Genomic DNA, 20,266 nt, shown 5'->3' with positions numbered 1-20,266 from the left:
GCGTTCGGGCGTCTCGTTGTCTGCTTACGCCTGATCACCGCAGGCTCAACGAGCATCTGGTGGCAACCACTGAACGTTGACAATGACTGAAGTCAACGGCACTGCGAGCACTAGCGACTGGCAAGATCGCTACTACCATGTCGACCAGATCCTTGACAAGCCCGGTCCGAGGACTGATCCCGAGTTCATGGCGGGCGACGGCGTTGGTATATTGCGATTATGGTCGTAGCGCTCTTCTGACATCTGAGATGCACAGGTGAAAGAGTTTCTGCGTAACAAGTGCAAGATACTCGTCATCGGCGCCGGTGGTCTGGGGTGCGAGATCCTGGCCAACTTGGCATTGTCTGGCTTCAAGGACATCCATGTAATAGACATGGACACTATCGACATCAGCAACCTGAACAGGCAGTTTCTTTTCAGGTGGAATCAATAACCCATTGTGTCTTGTCCAGTGACTCATGTCATATTCGCAGGCAAAAGGATGTCGGGAAGCCCAAGGCGATAGTTGCTGCAGAGTATATCATGAACCGCGTACCTGGAGTGAAGGTCACACCGTAAGTCTGCTCTTACTATGCCAAATCTCCGGTTATGAACCTATTGTCAGTTACTTCGGCAAGATCCAGGATAAGGACGACGATTATTACATGCAGTTTAATCTCGTCATCTGCGGTCTTGATTCTGTGGAGGCGCGTCGATGGATCAATGCTACTCTAGTCAACCTCGTAGATCCGGAGAATCCGGAAAGTCTGAAACCGCTCATAGACGGTGGCACCGAAGGTATCCTCATTAAATTGCTGCGTGATATCGATGAGGCATTGATTTCAATGGATGACCAGGATTCAAGGGTCAAGCTCGTGTGATCTTGCCAACGGTTACATCTTGCTACGAATGCTCGCTCGATATGCTCAACAAGCCGACTGCATTCCCGATATGCACCATTGCGAACACGCCCAGGTTACCAGAACACTGTATTGAATGGGCGTCGGTATTGGAGTGGCCGCGGGTGCACGGAGGTAAGGTCTAGTTTATTACAGCTTATCATCCTCTGACCGATGGTTAGATAAGAAGATGGATACGGATGATCCTGATCACATTGGCTGGCTATACAAAGTCGCGTCGGCTAGGGCGAAGGAGTTCAACATCGAAGGGGTGACATGGTCACTGACTCAAGGTGTGGTGAAGAACATTATCCCTGCGATCGCTTCTACGAATGCGATCATTGCAGGTACGCTGACTGGCAACTTTCATGACATGGAAGCTCACGTTTCGTTAGCCGCCTGCTGTAACGAAGCGTTCAAGATCGCGACGAGCTCCGCGGCCTACCTCAACAATTATTTCATGTTGATTGGGACAGAGGGTGTTTATTCGTATACCTTTGTGCACGAGAAGCGTGATGAATGTCCTGTATGTGGCGGTGAATCTGTCGACATCACCATCAGTCGCGAATGGACCGTGGACCGCCTCATCGAAATGCTCGTAGAGAAACAGGATATGTGCGTGTTACATGTTTGGCGGCTACCTACCCACCCTTTGCTCACCAAATTAACAGTCAAATCAAGAAACCCTCGCTTTCGACGCCCACCAAACAAATCTATTTCCAGGCCCCTCCACAGCTTGAGGAAGCTACCAGGCCAAACCTTGAGAAGAAGGTGTCCGAGTTGGTCCCCGACGGAGGCGAGGTGACCGTAACCGCGACTACCTTGCCGTTCAGCCTATCATTGCACATCAACTACTCGTGACTTACGGGGTAGCTTATAGATACTTATAGATATCAGGGAGTCCATATAACAATATGTAATATACCAGCCACTGCTGTCGTCCTCTGCTGCCCATTGTTTGCGCCCATTGTCGTACGCGTGGCCGGGCGCTAAAAGTATGCTTGGGCGCCTGTCTCAGGCCACGCATTATCTCATCGTTTCACTCTGATCCACACCGCAGCCTGTGCTGCGCTCCTTCCCCTAAACCTCCATCATGCCTGCACAAACCACGCTCACCAACGATGAGAAAGGAAAGATCAAGTCTGCAGTACCCTCCTCCATGAACAAGATACATACGGCAGCATTTTGTCGGATTTACTATGCGCACCCGGATCCCAATCAGTGGTCGTACGCCGGATTGCAAGGTGCCTTGGTGTTTTGCAGGGATAACCAGAAGAATACTTGGTGCCTCCGTATGGTTGACTTGCAGGGCACCCGCGGTGTCATCTGGGAACATGAACTATATGACGGCTTCGAGTACTGGCAGGATCGACCGTTCTTCCATTCCTTCGCGGGCGATGTGCGTAGCTACACTGTCTCCATGAACTGCCCTTGACAATCATGTAGGAATGCATGATCGGGGTTGTCTTTGCAGATGAAGGAGAGGCGAAGGTCTTCTATAAGAAGATCACGAATAGGAAGGAGGTTAAGCCAGGTACGGATTTCATGCGCCGTCGTACGGGCTGCATCCTGAACAACCTGATGTAGGCAAGGCGAAATCATCTGGAAAGTCCAAGAAAGCCACGAAAGGCAGCAAGATCGATAAATCCATGATATCAGGGCCCATTCAGGGCTCGTACATCCATGTTGCTCACATGGGCTACGACTCGGACAAAGGGTTCACCTCGTCAAACGTGGACCCGTCGTGGCTGACGCTACTCAACCAACTCGAGAGCATGGGTGTCGACAAGTCCGTGATCGAGAAAGACATGGATTTCATCAAGAACTTCATGCGCGACGCGCAGAAGGCGCAGCCTGCTCCTGCAGAGAAGAAAAAGCCACCTCCACCGCCTGTACCCAGGAGAGGTACACACGCGCACCACGAGAGCGCCGGGTCAACGGCAGCTGCTCCGCCACCTCCCCCTCCGTCCAGGTCGCATGCTGCTCCCCGTCCGCCTTCAAGACCGCCTGCACCACCCACCCGGTCTGGTCCTCCTCCTCCGCCCTCAAGACCTGCGAGTGCAGCTCCTACTTCCCCACCCCCTCCGCCGGCGCGTCCAACAACGGCTGCCCCTCCGCCACCTCCGCCGCCACCGGCCCGTCCGACTGGAACAGCGCCTCCACCGCCACCGCCCCCTCCTCCTCCTATCTCAGGCGGAGCCCCTCCGCCGCCGCCCCCTCCGCCCCCTCCTCCTCCTTCCGGCGGTCCGCCGCCGCCGCCGCCACCACCACCACCCCCTCCAGCAGGTGGCAGTGCCCCGCCTCCACCTCCACCTCCACCTCCACCGCCGGGAGGTGGTTCAGGACCAACTCTGCCGGCGCCTCAGCCTGGTCGCTCCGATTTGCTTGCATCCATTCAAGGCAAAGGTATCCATTCTCTGAAGAAGACCGATCCATCGAGCTCGCCCTCGCGAAGCGCACCTATGTCACCTGCTGTAGAGGAATCAGCCAGCTCGAGTGCAGGAGGTGGTGACCTCACCAGCGCCCTGGCCGCTGCCTTATTGAAAAGGAACGAGAATATGAGGGACAGTGATGACGACGATGAAGAGGAGGACGACTGGGACTGAATGGAGCGTCTGGCGGTCTTCAGGGTCGGGATCTGGCTGTTTCACATTGACCTCTTAATTCGCGTATGACTTATGATGTTGCCGGACTGTTGTGCATATCTGTACATAACATGGTTTAGGTGTACAGAATATGTTAACGGGAGTACAACGAAACAAGGCTCATGAAGCTGGCATCGGCTCTGGTACCGTGGTGGAAGGTCCTGCCACACCTCCACCGGCAGCGCCTTTCGCTGGTCTGCTGCGACCCCATTTTACATTGGCGAGTTCACCATCGAAATCAAGACCATTGGGCCAAGCTTGTGCAGCGAGCTCCGCAGATGGACGGTCCGTAAAGTTCACGAAAGCGCATCTCGACTTCGCAACATGCACGACGGACTTGATATACGAAGGGTTCAAGGACGGGAGCGACTTCACTACCCGCGTGCGCACGGTCTCTTCCGTTGCAGTAGCAGGAAGCCCGGTGAGAAATAGCGACGTCTGCAGCATTCCAGGTGAGTAATGTAAGGGAGGAAGAAATGTAGGGACACTCACAATGGACGTATCTTCCGGAGGCGCCAAACCCTGGTTCTTGGCGTGTGTGCTCATGATTTTGCGCGCAACTGGGTCATTACGGCCATGGTAGCGATCTTGCATGTTTTGCTTAGCCAGGTCGCTGTCAACGGGCTTTTCGTGCCTAATGATTCGAGGTTATGAGTGAGCATGTCTGAGCGCCGCAGGGACTCGGTTGCAACGTACCTATATGGGCATTCTGAACCACGTTTGCACTCCCCCTTGACGAAAAAGGAGCAGATATGTGGACGGTTGCGCTTATAATAGGGATCTGTCCGTGCAAGGGACTTTAACATCTCCTTGCCAGCTGACTGAGCACGGTGTGCGTCAAGAGAAGGCTTTCCGCCTTCCAACTAGGGGATAGTATTGTGTGAGGCTCAGTTTTTGAGCATGTGCATGAAACCACGCACCTTCGTTTCCATGTTTTGCGCATAGTATTCTCTGTTGATGTCGCTGTTGGGTGCCTCGGTCTGTATCCCCAGAGCGGTGTCACGGACTTGTGTCGGCAGACCATATTCCAGGTCTAGCAAGCAGGTCTGACAGACATTCTTGATCTTCGCGCATGTTTGACATATTACCGTCGTCTTGTATCGTGCGCCACTGCCAGGGTTCCACCGGAAGACGGTGAACGGCCGTGCACAGGTTCCGCAAGAGCGACCAAACTCTTGTTTCGACTAGAAACCGATTTTTGTGCGTCATTTCCTCCCAGTACTTCCTGGTGACACACATGACACCTACCATGCGTATAAAGGCATTGTCACCCAAGCCTGAAGGCCACATAAGCATGTATCTCCATGAAATGCGCGCTGTGCTGACGAACAAGTTTCGCACAGGATAGGGAATTCGCTCTGTTCCCATCCTGCTTTGTTGATGTCGAGCTTAGGCATGATAGGCTAGGAAGGTTTGTCCAGAGGCCCGAGGGTATCCGACGACTGGAGGGGTTGGAACAGGTGCAAGACGCGTGGCTGTGTAGTCGGGGGTTGAGTACAAGTCCTGCAATCTCAGGAGTCAGGGTGCAAATGATTCATTCCGGCGAACGTAAAGCACGGCGGATAGTGTCCATTGAGCATGAGATTACATGTACAGTCCAAAGTCCTTCAAATGCATGCTAAGGTTATAGAGTGTGGATCTATGTACGGCAAGACTAGGAACTACCAAGAATACTCGACAAGCTGCTTATATCAATGCCCGCATCTTTGAGCAAGCCCTGCCATGATCTCTTGTTATCATCATGTGAAAGAATGAACACGATGTGTACTTACGGAAAGATCTGATTCGTCCAACGGGCACGCGAAGCTGAAACTGTTGCTAATTTGCGGCGACACGGTGATGAAAAGAATCCTCAAACCCAGCTAAGTCCGAGTCGTCAGCACAGAGCAGCGACGGCAACCTCTGGCATACATACCGTAATGTCGTAGTCCACCGTGATGTCGGATTTGCTGCCGCCGATGAAGCCACATTTGGTTGCCAAATCCGCGAGGATCGCGCTGTTGGGATCATCGGCAAGGGTGTACTCGAGGCTGATTGGGAAGTCGAAAGTCTTGTTTGAATGAGCTTCAAAGTCTATGTTCTTCTTCGACCCTCCACCAACATCAGTGTTGTTGATAGGATAGTGTAACTGGCGCGCAGCGAGATTATTGAGGGTTGCAGGCAAACGGGCTTTATCCACTTACATCCACATTGATCTTCTTGAAAGCAACGGAGAAGAAGTTGGGGTTGTCCACCCTATTGACCTGTGTGAACGAATTACACGGAATGTGGTAAACAATACGAACGAAATGTTGACGTTAAGATTAACGGTCAAGCCGTCGCTACTCAATTGAATCTAGTCATGACCAATGAGCGAGCGTCCTAGAGAACGCTGCTATACGTACAGCACTGCCATTCGTGATTGTCGAAAGCTGGCCAATGGTGACACTGGGAGGGCGAACCCACTACACGTCCGGATAAGGTACAGGGCTCAGAGCGCGATCGGAGGACAAACTCACCAAAGCCAGGGCCAGCACGATACTCACGAGTAGGAAGACGAATGTCATCAAGGAACAACAGAGAAAGCGACCGAAACATCTTCCGCGACTGCCCTGAATATTACGACGTTAGGAGTACACCTACAGGAGAGGAGATGCGAACTGACCGCGGTCCACATGTTGGATTCCTGATGCTCATACCTCCACGTGCGGATCGTAGCAGCGGACCTAGAGCCTTTTCGCCTGACACTCGTGCTCCTAGGTGCAGAGAACGGCTCGTCCTTCTCGAATACGCTGGTCTCTTTCTTCGCCGGGGCATTGCCCACATATCCGCTCTGATCCAACCCGCTGGGCTCATCTCTGTATCCGCCCGCATCGCGGTACGGATCAAAGCCTTGGTCGTACGTCCGGTGTGGCTCGTAGTTGTTGTACGAGTACGAGTTCTCGCCGTATGCATTGTTCTCGCCATATGGTCTGCTGCCACCGGCACCGTAGTTGGTCTCGTAGGGATTTCTGTATGACATGATGGACGAAAGTGAAGTGAAGATGGAGAAGAGAGGTGAGAGTAAGAAAGGAGGTAAAAGCTGTAACCGCCGGCGGACGCGCAGTCAATCGTGCGGCTAAAGGCCGTGAAGCTGGGAAAACGTGCGGAGAAGGCTGTTCGTCGTCATAGGGGCCTGGCGCGGCACCCTCTTTGGGGCGTTCTGCGCGCACTTCGGTCTTGCTCGGCATCTAACTTTTGAGGATGGCTACAAGACACATACAATAACCTATTGTATCCGCACACTGGTCTACATTCAACGACGGAGAACACAGAAAAGAGCTTGGTTCGGCTAAAGACCAAGCTTTCTATCCGGTCCACTAATGATAACCTCGTCCGCCTCACCTTCGTCAACTACCGGCTCGAGTTCTTGAATCCGCGACAGAACGTTATTCATCTGGGCTCGTACCTCCTCGCTCCTAATACCTGGCGCGTTGCACTCTTTCAAGCAATGTCCCACCATTCCGCGCCACTTGAGATGACCATCGACGCCGCCGCATTTAAGGTTCTCGACTCCTTTCACGGCCACGGGCTGAAGTCCGGCGACCCCCCAAACAGCGTCGCTCGCCCGCGAGAGGATCATCAAGATGTAATCCTCCTCGCAATACCCGTTGACTAGCCGCCCGGCAACGACACGCCGGACAGAAGACCAAACTGCCTCGTCTGTCGGAACCGGAGTACCGTAGAGGTATACGTCCTGCACGATGTGCGCGGTCTCCGATGGCGGAAGCGTAGCAAGGTGCTTCAGTGCCTCGAATATGACCAGCGAGCCTAGGGAGTAGCCAACAAGTGTTACCGGCCGGGTGCCGAGGACATGTTCAGCAAGCAAGACGCCTAAGACCTTGCCAGCCTTCACAGCGAGGGACTTCGCATTCATCCATGGATTATCTGATAGCAGAGTGAGTTATATTCAATGAGCTTATAGATTTATGTGCGATACCAATGATCTGGCCAATCTGAAGCCATGCAGTGGGCGAAAGAATGCTGAAGAGGGCGGCAAAGACGGTCCGTTTGATGATTTGTGCCTTGATGTACTTTATAGCCTGCTGCTTAAGCAAGGTCTCTAACGCTTTGGCAAGCGCTTCCAGAGCCTCTACTTCCTAACGTCATAAGATAAGCGTTGGCCGGGGCCGTAAGCCAACCCGGTCACTAACCCATTGTAAAGCATAGGTATCGTCTCCCTTGAAGATTGACCAAGGTGCTGTCACGTCCCCCTTGTCGCTCAGCCAGCCACTGACGCAAATGCGGACCGCCATGGTCTCCTTTGGCGTATTCACTGGCAACAGGGCGAGATCATGAACCTCCCTGGTATGCCTCTCGACAATCTTTGCCGAGGAACGCGCTCCATAAACGCCAAAGAGGGTGCCGCAAACAACTGATGAACTGGCTAGTCCACTGGCAAGTACGCCGGCAGCGGTTCCACCTACACCAACCCATCCTAGTATGGTAGTAACTGCACCGCCTACTACGGGAGCAGCGAGACCTGTGAACCTAGTCAGCATCTGCGGACAGGTCCACCATAAGCATTCATACCTCCAGTTACTCCGATCAATGCACCTCCAGCAACGGCTCCTAAGCCCATCGCAGCGAACCGCAAAGTCTTTCCTTTGGCAGCTTGTTCGTCTTTGGCCTTCGCCGTCTTGCGCTGCGCCTCTTTAACCGCTTCGTCGGGGTTCTTGAGAGTGGACACCACAGCATGCTCGTCCACGGGTGCGAATGACCATATGAATGTACGGCTGCGTGCGGAGTATACCTTCGACTGCGTCACGTCAAGAAATAGGATTGTATTCATCAGCTGGGAAACATGATCTTCTGCCGGTAGACGAGGGAGATCTCCTGTTGAGCTGTCCGAAAGCGGATCTAGCATAGGGCATCTGCCTAATATCTGTTAGATGAGAGTGACTACGTGCACGACCCGGTGGACATACCACCCTCCGGTTCCAAACAAGCTATCCACGCATGCTCTAATAGTTTCTGAGACCATAAGAATATCTCCTTGACGAATGCTTCCTTCTGGCGGTCGTGCTTCGACGACGAGAGAGGCGAGATACCCTGCTCCGCCAATGCGTATGACTCAACAGTGTTCCTACGCAGCACATCGTCAACAGGTGGTCGGCTATTAAATATACCAACTCACCTGTAGCCCGCTAGGCGGCGGTGAAAATGTTGAAATACGACCCTGCGCTCCTCCTCGGCCAGTTGCTGTGGAGGAGTAACTTTCGTGAGGTCAGACATCGTCCGATCTGGATATCTGCGCCCGTGTTGGAGGTTGTTTAGAAAGAGTGTTGCGCAGAAGTTGGAGCTGCATCATAACTGAATGGAAATTCGGTCAAACGTCATAGCAGGAGGGGCCACAACCGCCGCTATCGCATCCGGTACGAGATAACCATAGATAGATATTGCCCTAGTGTTGCCCTGAGTTGTTTTCCGGTGTACCTGCTTCCGATGCATGCATAGAGAGTGCCGACGTGAAAAACAAGATAGATAAGTACTTAGTGGACGACGCGCATGACGCGCCTGCAGCAGTGCAGCGCGGAAGACGTGTTTGGTACTTAGTTTGGAACACTTTTGCAGTTACCCTCACGAACTCATCCTCACCGACACCGAACGCCGTACTTGTTGCTCCCTTGCGTCGCTCGTAGCGAACCTCCGCGTCCCTACTCACTGCATTGGCGTTGTATTCCGGGGCATCCTCAAGATGGCGAACCAATCGGCTTCGGACGAATCGACCTATGATTTCTGGGATTTTGTACATTGCGGCAGGTGTCGTCGGCCATATCGACAATACCCCGGCCAGCCACCGTCTATACCCTTCTGGCTCACCGAGTGCTGCCATGTCATCTGCAATAACCACCTCAGTCTGTATTGGCGCCTTCACCTTAATGTATGCTTCTAGCCTATGATGGTTGACTGTGTGCCGTGGCTTGCAATCAGACCCGGACCAGAGCTGCTCGATATGCGGGACCGCTGGGGCTGAGATGGTACCACTTCAGGAAGATGTATGCTCATCGTCAGATGGCTCTGGACAATCTTAACCTGCCGCCGTAGTTGGAGCCTCCTATGGGGAACTGGTTTCAGTCCTTGCCCCATGCCCTTGATGCGATCGCATACACAATGAAGGTTGGGGTCACTGCTATACATCGTGTACTGGTAGCGCTACCTCTGGTCATAGTTCCAACAGGAAACGATGGCGCAGCTTGTGCATTTCTGGAGAGACAAATGCGCCCAACAGCAGAATCTCATCGAAAAGATGAAACGCGAAATTGCGAAGAATAGACAGTGTGTATTCTCATCCTTGGCCTTAGCAACTGTAACCTCTGACCGCGACCCATGCAGAACGATCGATGGTCTCATGCTCAAGGGCGATCACCTCGTTCAGTACGAAGATGTCGGTGAACCAGATGACCGAGGGAAGCGGCGGAAGCTTGATGCGCATCAGTGACGTCGCCTCTTCGCATGTCTTCGAGCGGCTTAACGCTGATACTGGATGCATATATGCGCGTTGTTTACAGGCATCCAGGCGGCAGTCGTTCGGATGCCAGCGCACACTCGGTCATAAGCTCTGCGGGGCCAGACCGACTCACGTTGCCTTCAAATCACCGCCAACCAGATTTACTCACGTCAAGACCCGGGCAGGAACTAAGGTCAGATCCGGAAACTCATACATATGCTTCGAACCGATCGACGCACCGCCCGGGGTCGAGTCGATTCATCGAGTGAGAGCTAAGAAGCTCATTGGAATCGTTTTTATGACGATATCACTACAGGCAATACGCATATAACCCGCCTCAAACACCCCGATATCGGGCCCCTGCATTGTCTCATATGCAAACATCTGCCAGGCAACGCTTCCAACCATTGGATAGAAGACCCGTCTCTGCGGTTACGGAAGGTTACGGCTCTCACAGTGATCCACCTGCGCAAACAACTATATCTCGCCGCCCACAACCTGTTCACGATGTCCGTGGCGTTGACAAGAGACAGTCTTGGCAGATGCCCCCTCCACCTCCCCCTCAACGACCAAAGCTGGCGGCCAACTCTAGCACACAGTCTAGGCACGCCGCCATGGATAGCAGGTCAATATCGATGACCACCCCTCGTCCACTATCAACGCGTTCAGGACCCTTTGAAACTGCGGCGCCGACCTCTAACAGCTTTGTTCCATCTACACCGAGTGTAAAGAGCTCTGTGCCTGGTCCAAGGCAACTGCCAACTCCTTCAGGCCCGCAACGCTTCGTGGTTCCAGCGTCGATGCATAGCGGGCAAAGGGTTCCATTCAGATCAAAGAGCTAATCGGTACTTTTGTCCCTTGTTGTCATAAACCATTCTGTATCACCCTTTGTAAATCACTGTAATCCCATGCATCGCCTTTGCGATGCTCTATAGCTGAGCTACGCAATGATATACGCTCTGTTGCTTATGCCGCCTGCGTGCCAGTCTTTTCGTCTGTTACTGCGACTGCAAGCGCCCGGTAGGTAGGTAGGTATATTTCCGGCGCGGTCCCAATAGCGGAACAACCGGTCAATACGCACGGCTTGGCGCACACAGTGCATCCACGGCCCCCGTGAGCTGTTATACAGCCGACACGCCGCTTCAGCACTGGTAGGTAGGTAGGTAGATTGCCGACGAGGTCCCGGTAGCGGAACAGCCGGTTGCTGCGCTGCGCTTCAGCGCCAAGTCATCCCACCACTTTTTCATCCGCTCGTTGCCCGAGCACCGCCACAACGATATGCCGCTCAAGTTGAGCACCAAAGGCTGGGTCCTGGAAGAGCTCGTTCGCGATAGCAGTAACTTCCAGCACGTTCTTCGAGTACGCTGCAATGATCCAAATCTCTTGGTTATCATCGAGGACCACGAAAGACGCGCAGAACCATTCATAATCGAAGGGTGGCATGAGCATCCTCAATGGCCTCGGGAGCTATTCACTGTAGATTGGTTGTTGGCCAATTTCCCCCATGGTACGCCCCATTCGCTTGCGAGAGATACACCGTTGAATAGGCAACAGACATGAGCGTCCGCAATGTTCACGACTGGTTGGATGCCTCCATGTCCTTGCAAAGCTTCGTAGACAGATCAAGAACCCTTCCACCCCACGCCATAGATGAAGGTGGATGCCGTCTTGCAGATGTAAATCATAAGCCACGGACTAACTACGCATCACCAGAGATTGAGAGGTACTATGGCAAGGACGCTGAATGCCCTGAAGCTTGGAGAAGTTGGGTCAACCAGTCCGGAATCCTCCCTGATTCCATGCTCCCCCATCACTCCAACGATGTCATACAATATCTTCCCGAGCATGTGAGTGCTGTCGCCACAGGACGGGCCTCCGTTGAGAAGTTCTTATTACTTTCAGTCCGCAGTCGAGACGCTCATGTGCTATTTGGGCATCGGTGACACCTTCACTCCATGCCATAAGGACCTTTGCTCGTCCTCCGGGCAGAACATTATGTGCTACACGGAGAACGGCGGATCGTCCTTCTGGTTCATGACCCGTGGCTCGGATGCTCCAGCTTTCGCTGAGTATTTGCATAAGTTAGGCGTGGGTCAAGAGCTCGACTTAGAGACGAATATACTATCTATCGAGGAGCTATCGGGTGCTCCACTCGATATTTTCATCGCAGAGCAGAAACTAGGAGACCTGGTTTATGTACCTCAGCGCAGCTGTCATCAAGTCGTGAACCAGGGCGGCATAACCATAAAGACATCCTGGTCACGAATGACAGTCCAGGGTCTCGAAACGGCTCTATACCATGAGCTACCAATATATCGACGGTATGTAATTGTCTTTGCCAGTGTCCGGCTATACTAAAACGATAACAGAGTTTGCCGACCGGAGATTTATCGTGTAAAGTCGATGATACACCACACATTAATTCACCACACCAAGGCCGTCGACGCCCTCATTGCAAAAAAGTATGATGCAGGGAATATCTCTCCTGGGATGTACCTCGACATACCCAGTCAATCGATCTCATCGAACACAATTGACGCCCCGGCTAAGGAGCAGTTGATGATTGTCAATCAGTTGAAAACTCTGGTGTGCCTCTTCGATGAAGTCCTTGCAGAGGAATACACTGCCGATCATGAACTACTGCCCTTCGCCTCCTCAGACACAACGGAGCTGGCAGCAGAAAGCGGCTTCGCTCTGCGCTGCGATTTCTGCGGTGCAGATATCTTCCAGAGCTATTTCCAGTGCAATCGCTGCATGCCTCGGCAGGGAAAACACCAACCCAAGCAAATCGATGAGCTGGTGCTTTGCGGAGGATGCTACGTAGAAGGCCGCACCTGCAAGTGTGGCTCCATGAAGCCGTATCAATGTCGCCGTTTTGCCGATTTGGTTCAAGACCGGAACAATGCCGTAAGAACGTTCAGGAAAACAGACTCGGCAGCCCTGATCGAAGAGATTCCGCTGGATTCGTACGTTTGTTCACGATTACCAACATTCCTCCATCTGATTAGATTATATGGCAGTCAACTACCTTTCGGCGATCGGCATTGTTTATTTGATGTTGCCTGTGAACTGCACAGAAGACAGCAGACTGCTAACTCCCGTCGGCAGGTTCGTTACATGTTATACTCTCGATAACAAAGATCGCTAACCTAGCGAGGTAGGCTATGGGACAACGATATTGCAGTTTTGGGTCGGAGTCCGACTATCTATCCCATTCCGTTCCACAAACCTGGCTCCTTAATTGCAGAACATGCCACAACTCGAAGTGCTTCGCGCATATCCTGGAGCTGGGAATACACTCATTCATGGCGATGCGTACGCACGAGGTCGATCCCAGCCACGCTTTGTGGCACAATTATCATCAAGCGTCCAAGCAAGAGTTCCAGAGTCGGCTCGCAATACTTCTAGAGGCCGAGAGGCAAGGTGTCGCGACGCCAAATTTGGAGGATCGACTTGTGCTTGCTGCACAGAGGTTCAGCTACTGTAGGCCTCTCAATAACGACTGGGTTGATCGTGGCTGGTACGATCTTATCTTCGCCCCGATTCGGGTGAGTAGTCCACTTCGCGTTTGGGAGCATACTGAGTTCGTTCAGGTCATCCGACCAAAACCAAAAGCCAAGACTGTCAACGATGTTCTCCAGGATAACTCCGCTCGCGGAAGTAAGAAATCCAAAGATGAAGCGATGACTCCTCAGGTTCAGCCTAGAAAGACAGTAAAACGTCCATTGTTTTTGACACCACCTAAAGAGGAACTCAGCTCTTCCGACGACACAGTCGGGGTGGTCGAAGATATCCCACATCGCATGACATCGGCAACCCCTCTGAGCGTGAGATTCAGGTCTGCGCTATTTGGGCATTTACTGAACCTTGTACAGCACGATCGGCCGCGGTCCATGTGCCGGCGTAAGGTCATGAAGTGTGTTTTGCTGCCACCCTTGGCGAATTTTCCCATATACCATCACAAGCCCATGAATCGAGATAAGCGAGATGGCATTCTATCCGGCGATGATGGCCCTCCGCGAAAGAAAGCGAGGGCTCTGCATTCAATCGGGGATACGAATTCCTCAAACCATCTGTCGTATACCCGTGCACCCGTGAAGGTATGCCGCACATCAGCATATCGTCAGTAGTTGCTGAAGTTGTACCTATCTGATACAGTCCTCGTAGATCTCTGATTCTCATCACCGCTCCCCGTCTTCGGATGCGGAAGGGTCTTCGTCGCGTGGAAGACGGAAGCTCTTCCTTCACTCAGACGGTCGAGGGGTACAAACTAAGACAACCGACAGACCTCGGATGCCTCAAGCGCAAAAATCGGTAGACCTTTCTGACGAGGACTATGCCCGGTTACAACCCCGACGCGGATTCGGCCCTGCAAAACAGACTCGCGTTGGGCCGCCCAGAACTCGACAGCCTCAGTTCGGAACCCCCGCTGCCCGTCGACGTGGCGTTTCTGAACGCCAACGTACTATCAATCCGATGATAATTACAGATAGTGCCACCGTCGCCGTCTTGCAAAGCCAAATACGTCACATCAATTCCCGAGTCGAGCAATTAGAGCGAGACAAGGAAGCCATGCACAAGGTTCTGGAGGCTACGCAAGCTGAATCGCGACGAAACTCGAGCCTGATACAAGCCCTTTCAGAAGACCTTGCGCGGTGCAGGGGAACCCACGACGGATCACTAGCAGTATTAACGAGCAAGGTGAATGATGTTTGTAGAACCTTGGAAGTAGGGAATCGGCTCTTTGGTTCAGAACGTGCAACTGCATCCACGCCTCGACAGCTCATTGATCTCCGTGGCGCTTCCTCGACAGCTGCGGATAGCTCGATTGCATCGCCTATGCCAGCTGTAAGTGCTAAACAATAACTTGGGCAGTCGAGAGTTGATCAGGGATACAAGGCCTACTCGTCTACTCTGGGGATCTCCGAGGCTGGCACTTCCCACCTGCATGGGACCGGTGAACGTGGACAAAAAGTTGACCGCCGAGTGAAGTTCGCGGAGCCAACGACAGGTCACTACACCCATCTTGGACCCGTCTCCGACGTCTGACTTACCATCATTGAAGATGCGCAGGGATCATGCTCAGAACCTGCGCTGATGAGCGACACGTCACCGGCGCGGGACTGGCGCCCAAGTGATAGATATCTAGCCAGCATTCAAGCGTCACACTTTGAAAATGCATGAACCATTGCGCTCAGCACCTAATGGGCCCCAAGGCCATGGGACCATTCTAACGACTTTCTATATGCGCGCTTTGCACTCTGACAGCCCTTGGCATAATAACAGCTTGGCTGTCTCGTATCTTGTGAACTTCATGAATTTGACGGATAACCTCGGTGGGCCATTCCTCACCAATGGCAAAACCTTGTATTGTTATATTGTATGAATCCAAAGTTTCATGGTATATGTATGCACGTCCCGTCGAAAACCTCCGTAAACATTAAGCAGGAGATTTTCAGGTATAACGTCAAGCAGTTCGTGAACGACTGGGTACCCGGTGAGAGAAGGAGAAGCATATAGCGAATTAGCTTAGCGACTAGACGTAAATAGAAGGTGTAAGTAAAAGCAAGGAACGACCGAGATCCAGGTAATGGTAAAGGAAAGGATGGTGTCTAGCCACACCGACATGTGAGGCATCGTAAGAAAGCGTTGCCCTGGGGCTGCTCGTCCTGATACCCGCCTCCGTTCGCGACGCCGATGTCTCCTCCTACTGCACGGACATTGCTCACGGCAGGAGGCGCTGCGGCAACCATGGGAGAAGTTCGACCGTACGGCTGTTGATGCGCCTGCTGTTGCTGGGCCGTGCTGTACTCGTCGGTGCCTTCGCCGGCGCCATACTCGTAGTTGCCGCCTTGCGCGTTGGCGTACGGGTGCTGCGTGTCAATGGCGGTGCTCGTTCGGCGCTGGGTCGAGCCGGGAGGAGGGACGTTGACGTGCGCCGCGGCTGATATGGGCGTGAGCTGGCCAGAGGCGTTGCCGCCGCCGCCTGGGGTGAGCGCTGCGGGTATCTTCCGTTGCTTTGAGGAACCATGACGAACGAGAGCAGGAGAGGGAGGTACCACATTGCCTGCCTGGGACACCCGGCGACGGTCTGAGTCGCGCCTTCGGTCTGCTGCTGCCGGGCTGAGGCCTGCGTTCTGCAATTGCGCAGAAACCTGCGAGGATTGACCCCCCTATAGACAGTTTCAGTAAATGATTATTATGCGCATCTCAAATCAACGTTACCATGGAAGCTTCCCAGCCTTTGCCACCGTTGAGCAAATTCCAATCATAGACACCATCTTCAACGTCGCCGTTACTCTTGAGCACTTTCGCGAACAACTCGCGCAAGAAGTCGTAGTCAGGAGTCTCCTCGAAGCCAAGCTTGCGAACATAGTTGAGATAAATGCCAAACTCCTCTGCGTGTGAGTGTTTAGCCGAGATTCCGCTCTCCGAGGCAGAACGTACCTGGGTATCCTTCGCATAGTTCCTTGATGGGTGTTGTTTGCTTCTTCTCGCCAATCTTTTCGTACTTTTGCTTGTTGGTAGCGGCCTTGAGACCCTGCCATGGTAAGCTCCCCCGAAGGAAGTACATGAAGACGTGGCCGAGCGACTCCAAGTCATCACGGCGGGATTGTTCTGTATGCACACAAGCGGGTAAGGTCGGTGCATGAAGTTGCAGATGCGGACAAACCTCGGCCAAGATGAGTGTTGATGCTCATGTACCGAGCAGTCCCGCTGAGACTTTTCCGCTCGCGATAAGGGATATGTTGCTTGGTCTTGGGATCACGGTACTGTTTTGCCATACCGAAGTCCACCACGTGGATGACTACAGCAAATATGTCAGGCATGACGATGGGCACGACATCGAACTTCGCTCACTGTTCGCTCCCTTCGTACCCGGACGCCCAATGAGGAAGTTGTCGGGTTTGATGTCGCGGTAGATGAGGTTCTTCTCGTGGATGGTTCGTACACGCGTGATCTGTAGGGCACGCACGTCGATGAACTCGCGTGCTACGCGCGTGAACGGCGGCTTACCATCTGACGAGCAGCCATACACACTGTCTTTACAGAGAACTTGCGTCCACACATGTCGAAGAGATCCTCCAAGCTTGGCCCGAGCAAATCTATCACGAGAATGTTGTGCAGACCCTCTTGACCAAAGTGGTAAATCTGGGGTATGCCGGCTGGGATGGGAATCTTGTGAACCAGTTGATGGATACATAGCAGCTGCACGCACGACATCCCGCGAGTATGCGATACGAACGACATTCGTCCCGAAGTTGGGGCGCCTCGGCTTTCCGTGGTTCCTGACGTCAGTGGTCAACGCCCCTCCAGGCGTCTATGGGCAGAACGAGGAGCTCACAAACTTGATAGCCACGGTCTGCGAGTTCAAGAGATTCGTGCCTGGAGAAAGAGTTGAACAAGAGAGCCAACGGACGTAGAGCAGATAGGATGCACCCTCGAAGATGACACCGAAACTGCCCTCGCCTATCTTGCGACCTACGCGGTAATGGTTACCGACGATGGACGTGGAGGAGGTAGAGCCATGGGTCGCGGCCATAGATGCCTGTCGGGTGCGACGTCCTGGAGGAGGAGGGTGGTGGTGGGCGAGTCCCAAGGCCGCCCAGCGGGAGGATAGACACAACAGAAGCGACCCGGCAAATGCCGCCACCGGCTGCACATGTCACACTCCCATCAATTCACCCTCCGCCACACCGCGACTGCGACCTTATGCAGGCAAGCAAGGTTCAAACGTTCAACTACCGTCCTTCAACATGCTGATCTTGTCGTATTTTTCTCCTTACTACACAGATAATGTTATCGCGAGTTGTTTCGCCGTTCAAATGCGCCCAACGTCAGCGGCCAATTGCGTAATGATCCCACTTGACCGATCGACATAACCACCAATACTTGGTCACGGCGCCCGGGAAAGTAGACGAGTTCCTACCAGTCTTTCCAGCCCGGTACCAGGAGGTGCACCCCGTCCACGCAGAATGATTCATGCGTTTCTCAAGCCACGCGTTGTATTCTTCAAACGGTTTATCCTTGACTTCGATTTCCTTGATTCTACCGCCCAACATGGGCCGGAGTAGTTGCGCGATATAGGCGATCTGCACTTCAGCAGTGAATACGACGCTCGCATGTCCTGTCACGGTGTTGGGGCCATCGAAGAGGAAGAAGTTGGGGTAGCCAGGCGCCGCGATGCCTACAGTCACTGATCAGACAACTGCTCGCGCTCTGCACGGATAACCGTCGAGCTCACCCAAGTATGCTATCGGCCCGCCTCTACTGCTGAACCATTCTTTAAGATTCACGCTGCCTCTTCCATGAACTTGGGTTCCTAAGAAGGACTGCCGGCATCAAACGTTAAAGGCAGGCGTGAGGAACATAAACTGCTTAGACATCACCATATCATACCCCGTGGCCAATATGATATGGTCAACAGGCAGCGAGCTTCCAGATTTGAGTTTGATCGCCGCTGGCTCGATACAGTCGACATCATCCTGGACGAGGGTCACGTTGGGTCGCTTCAGCGAATCCAAATATCCTGGATCGAGGATGAGGCGCCGACAGCCCGGAGCTAGGCACTTCGTTAGCGTCGGTGCCTAAATGTTACTCAGAAACTTACAAAAATCCGGGATTAACTCATCGGCCAATGCAGGGGGAGCAGTGCCTTTGATGTATTGAGTCAACCGCTGAGAGTAATATAACGTTCAGCCGATAACTTAAAGAAGCGATGTAACAAGAGACATACCGCTATAGTTGCCTTGATGAATCTAGAGTTATCTGCATTGAAAAGGAGGTGGCCCCAGAAGTCCATCTATCAGATACTATATTCGGTCAAGTTCGTTTTGAGGGGGAGCTCGTGCTGCCTACTCTGGTCATGATCCAGTTCCTATATATCCTCGCTGCGAATGGCACATAGGCAAATATCCATTTCGCCCACTGAGGATACCGATATTGTAGCTACGAGCGGAGTTGGCACTCAAAGTAGTATGAATGTCAGTATACACGCACCCTAGGCACATACCACTGTCGTGTCCTTGCAATATTGAACACCTCAGTGGTGAGATCTTCGCTAATTTTCGGTACAAATTGTGCCCTGCGTGAGAAGATCCATGTTAGGTAGCTAATAGATTGAAGGTCCAGAAAGCCATCTCTCGACCCACGCAGAACAGCCATTTCCGATAACCGCCACCCGCTTCCCTTTCAGGGGGACATCGTGTCTCCATTCTGCCGAATGCCATACTTCTCCTCGAAACGTGCTTAGGCCCGTTATGTCGGGAATGGCTGGCGTCGACAGGATGCCTGTAGCCCAAATGAGGATCTCCGCCTGCTCTTGCCTTTGCTCCTTCGTATGAACGTCCTGCAAAGTCAAAGTCCATACTTGGGCGGACTCCGACCACGCAGCATGTGATACATCCGTATTGAAGGAGGTGTGTTGTTCGAGGTTGTATTTGCGGAAGAGGCCTTGCCAGTAGGAACGTAATTCATCCTGTGCGACATAGTAGCTTGACCCTTTTGACCCATATGAATGATACTGCTTGACACGTTTCATCACTCCCACGTACAATATGGATTAAGCTCCGTGGATAGGCTGTACCAGTGACCGGGAACATCGGATCCGCATCCCTATCGTGGGGATAAGCATCGTTCATGCCCCGTATCGCAAGCAACGCACGGGGTATGTCGTTAACTGAATGCAAGAAATAAGCTATGAATCTCCCATTAAGCAGAGATTGGCTTACGTTCCATGTGCCTCCCACGTTTGGCGCGCGTTCGTAGATCTGGCCAGACGATGAGCGTACAGAGCGGAATAGTGCATTATGTATGGCTATTGCAAACCGAGAAGTTGTCGTATCGCAGTTTCTTTCGCAATGAGATAGCCATGGATATGCCGGCCAAACTGAGATAACGAGTACTCGCATGAGACCAACGTCATGCAATGCGGAACCAGAGCTCACACTTACCCTGCACCGACAATCGCTACCCTGGGTCTCGCCGAGTCCAGTAGGGGCTGGGATTCGGATGCGGACTCGTTCATTGTCCACCGTTAATCATCCACCGGAAACCACCGGTCAAGGGCAGGGACGAAAGAGACCGCGTGGGCATTCTTGTATGTGTACGAGGGAAGCTCTTATACGTCGGCGACTCGGTACACGGAGCTATGCACTCAGAATCAAATGAAACCGAGTCGGTCGCGGCAGTCTAACCGCTTTACCGCAAGTAAGCGTGCGAAACCCGCTGTCACAAGACCATCACGCAGCATCGCCACGAGCTGGTTACTCACG

The 20,266-nt window shown here is 52.9% G+C and overlaps 8 protein-coding genes across 8 annotated transcripts; 4 read left to right on the top strand and 4 right to left on the bottom strand.

The window, feature by feature from the left end:
• The first annotated feature begins 31 nt into the window (after positions 1-31).
• PUNSTDRAFT_53600 (uncharacterized protein) lies at positions 32-1,826 on the top strand. Its single transcript, XM_007385456.1, has 8 exons — positions 32-202; positions 257-420; positions 474-554; positions 605-777; positions 837-1,013; positions 1,061-1,225; positions 1,274-1,493; positions 1,550-1,826. Exons 1-8 carry the CDS (start codon positions 83-85, stop codon positions 1,737-1,739), a joined length of 1,290 nt encoding a protein of 429 aa, XP_007385518.1. The 5' UTR covers positions 32-82; the 3' UTR covers positions 1,740-1,826.
• A 117-nt stretch (positions 1,827-1,943) lies between these two features.
• Positions 1,944-3,104, top strand: PUNSTDRAFT_89387 (WH1-domain-containing protein; the record flags this gene model as incomplete). The annotated part of the gene is made up of 3 exons (XM_007385455.1): positions 1,944-2,277; positions 2,325-2,412; positions 2,466-3,104. Coding segments are annotated over exons 1-3 (1,032 nt in total), but the record flags the coding sequence as incomplete, so codon positions are not given.
• Positions 3,105-3,193: 89 nt separating this feature from the next.
• Positions 3,194-4,963, bottom strand: PUNSTDRAFT_89383 (uncharacterized protein). Its single transcript, XM_007385454.1, has 6 exons — positions 4,854-4,963; positions 4,772-4,800; positions 4,444-4,707; positions 4,220-4,386; positions 4,016-4,157; positions 3,194-3,961 (listed from the first exon to the last, which is right to left on the bottom strand). The coding sequence occupies exons 1-6, from the start codon at positions 4,918-4,920 to the stop codon at positions 3,644-3,646; spliced, it is 987 nt and encodes a 328-aa protein (XP_007385516.1). The 5' UTR covers positions 4,921-4,963; the 3' UTR covers positions 3,194-3,643.
• A 118-nt stretch (positions 4,964-5,081) lies between these two features.
• Positions 5,082-6,582, bottom strand: PUNSTDRAFT_53598 (uncharacterized protein). The gene is made up of 8 exons (XM_007385453.1): positions 6,168-6,582; positions 6,022-6,114; positions 5,908-5,967; positions 5,809-5,858; positions 5,707-5,758; positions 5,439-5,651; positions 5,296-5,385; positions 5,082-5,240 (listed from the first exon to the last, which is right to left on the bottom strand). The coding sequence occupies exons 1-8, from the start codon at positions 6,522-6,524 to the stop codon at positions 5,178-5,180; spliced, it is 978 nt and encodes a 325-aa protein (XP_007385515.1). The 5' UTR covers positions 6,525-6,582; the 3' UTR covers positions 5,082-5,177.
• A 251-nt stretch (positions 6,583-6,833) lies between these two features.
• On the bottom strand, positions 6,834-8,839 carry PUNSTDRAFT_104801 (DUF726-domain-containing protein; the record flags this gene model as incomplete). Its single annotated transcript, XM_007385452.1, has 6 exons — positions 8,679-8,839; positions 8,470-8,627; positions 8,075-8,419; positions 7,696-8,024; positions 7,482-7,641; positions 6,834-7,429 (listed from the first exon to the last, which is right to left on the bottom strand). Exons 1-6 carry the CDS (start codon positions 8,774-8,776, stop codon positions 6,834-6,836), a joined length of 1,686 nt encoding a protein of 561 aa, XP_007385514.1. The 5' UTR covers positions 8,777-8,839.
• An 889-nt stretch (positions 8,840-9,728) lies between these two features.
• On the top strand, positions 9,729-10,208 carry PUNSTDRAFT_144747 (uncharacterized protein; the record flags this gene model as incomplete). Its single annotated transcript, XM_007385451.1, has 2 exons — positions 9,729-9,820; positions 9,878-10,208. A coding segment is annotated over exon 2 (321 nt), but the record flags the coding sequence as incomplete, so codon positions are not given.
• A 1,062-nt stretch (positions 10,209-11,270) lies between these two features.
• PUNSTDRAFT_71453 (uncharacterized protein) lies at positions 11,271-12,416 on the top strand (the record flags this gene model as incomplete). The annotated part of the gene is made up of 5 exons (XM_007385450.1): positions 11,271-11,499; positions 11,547-11,648; positions 11,706-11,839; positions 11,895-12,313; positions 12,362-12,416. Coding segments are annotated over 5 exons (939 nt in total), but the record flags the coding sequence as incomplete, so codon positions are not given.
• Positions 12,417-12,775: 359 nt separating this feature from the next.
• Positions 12,776-20,072, bottom strand: PUNSTDRAFT_53588 (kinase-like protein). The gene is made up of 27 exons (XM_007385449.1): positions 19,946-20,072; positions 19,724-19,881; positions 19,657-19,671; positions 19,547-19,607; positions 19,145-19,493; positions 18,993-19,077; positions 18,852-18,941; positions 18,730-18,795; positions 18,604-18,670; positions 18,383-18,555; positions 18,238-18,325; positions 17,433-18,180; positions 17,338-17,378; positions 17,212-17,281; positions 17,010-17,158; positions 16,854-16,953; positions 16,666-16,800; positions 16,440-16,610; positions 16,218-16,390; positions 15,058-16,165; positions 14,892-15,003; positions 14,149-14,840; positions 13,868-14,090; positions 13,586-13,819; positions 13,154-13,540; positions 13,013-13,100; positions 12,776-12,958 (listed from the first exon to the last, which is right to left on the bottom strand). The coding sequence occupies exons 12-20, from the start codon at positions 17,533-17,535 to the stop codon at positions 15,605-15,607; spliced, it is 1,503 nt and encodes a 500-aa protein (XP_007385511.1). The 5' UTR covers positions 17,536-18,180; positions 18,238-18,325; positions 18,383-18,555; positions 18,604-18,670; positions 18,730-18,795; positions 18,852-18,941; positions 18,993-19,077; positions 19,145-19,493; positions 19,547-19,607; positions 19,657-19,671; positions 19,724-19,881; positions 19,946-20,072; the 3' UTR covers positions 12,776-12,958; positions 13,013-13,100; positions 13,154-13,540; positions 13,586-13,819; positions 13,868-14,090; positions 14,149-14,840; positions 14,892-15,003; positions 15,058-15,604.
• Positions 20,073-20,266: the final 194 nt, after the last annotated feature.

Source organism: Punctularia strigosozonata, assembly GCF_000264995.1.
Source record: "Punctularia strigosozonata HHB-11173 SS5 unplaced genomic scaffold PUNSTscaffold_9, whole genome shotgun sequence".
Classification (NCBI taxonomy): Eukaryota; Fungi; Basidiomycota; class Agaricomycetes; order Corticiales; family Punctulariaceae; genus Punctularia; species Punctularia strigosozonata.
Note: the sequence above shows the minus strand (reverse complement) of the source record. Positions and strands in the feature narration are given on the sequence as shown.

What these genes read in the sequence shown, in the direction of transcription:
- PUNSTDRAFT_53600 (XM_007385456.1), top strand. Translation starts at nt 83, where the DNA reads ATGACTGAAGTCAACGGCACTGCGAGCACTAGCGACTGGCAAGATCGC. An exon ending in AACAGGCAGTTTCTTTTCAG is followed by an intron (nt 421 to 473) that starts GTGGAATCAATA and finishes TCATATTCGCAG; the next exon opens with GCAAAAGGATGTCGGGAAGC. An exon ending in TACGAATGCGATCATTGCAG is followed by an intron (nt 1,226 to 1,273) that starts GTACGCTGACTG and finishes ACGTTTCGTTAG; the next exon opens with CCGCCTGCTGTAACGAAGCG.
- PUNSTDRAFT_89383 (XM_007385454.1), bottom strand. Translation starts at nt 4,920, where the DNA reads ATGCCTAAGCTCGACATCAACAAAGCAGGATGGGAACAGAGCGAATTC. An exon ending in ACAATGCCTTTATACGCATG is followed by an intron (nt 4,708 to 4,771) that starts GTAGGTGTCATG and finishes ATCGGTTTCTAG; the next exon opens with TCGAAACAAGAGTTTGGTCG. An exon ending in CTCCGGAAGATACGTCCATT is followed by an intron (nt 3,962 to 4,015) that starts GTGAGTGTCCCT and finishes GGAATGCTGCAG; the next exon opens with ACGTCGCTATTTCTCACCGG.
- PUNSTDRAFT_53598 (XM_007385453.1), bottom strand. Translation starts at nt 6,524, where the DNA reads ATGTCATACAGAAATCCCTACGAGACCAACTACGGTGCCGGTGGCAGC. An exon ending in CAATCACGAATGGCAGTGCT is followed by an intron (nt 5,859 to 5,907) that starts GTACGTATAGCA and finishes GGTCATGACTAG; the next exon opens with ATTCAATTGAGTAGCGACGG. An exon ending in CGGTGGACTACGACATTACG is followed by an intron (nt 5,386 to 5,438) that starts GTATGTATGCCA and finishes ACTCGGACTTAG; the next exon opens with CTGGGTTTGAGGATTCTTTT.
- PUNSTDRAFT_53588 (XM_007385449.1), bottom strand. Translation starts at nt 17,535, where the DNA reads ATGGCCGCGACCCATGGCTCTACCTCCTCCACGTCCATCGTCGGTAAC. An exon ending in TTTCGGTGTCATCTTCGAGG is followed by an intron (nt 17,379 to 17,432) that starts GTGCATCCTATC and finishes CTCTTTCTCCAG; the next exon opens with GCACGAATCTCTTGAACTCG. An exon ending in GTATGGCTGCTCGTCAGATG is followed by an intron (nt 16,954 to 17,009) that starts GTAAGCCGCCGT and finishes CGTGCCCTACAG; the next exon opens with ATCACGCGTGTACGAACCAT.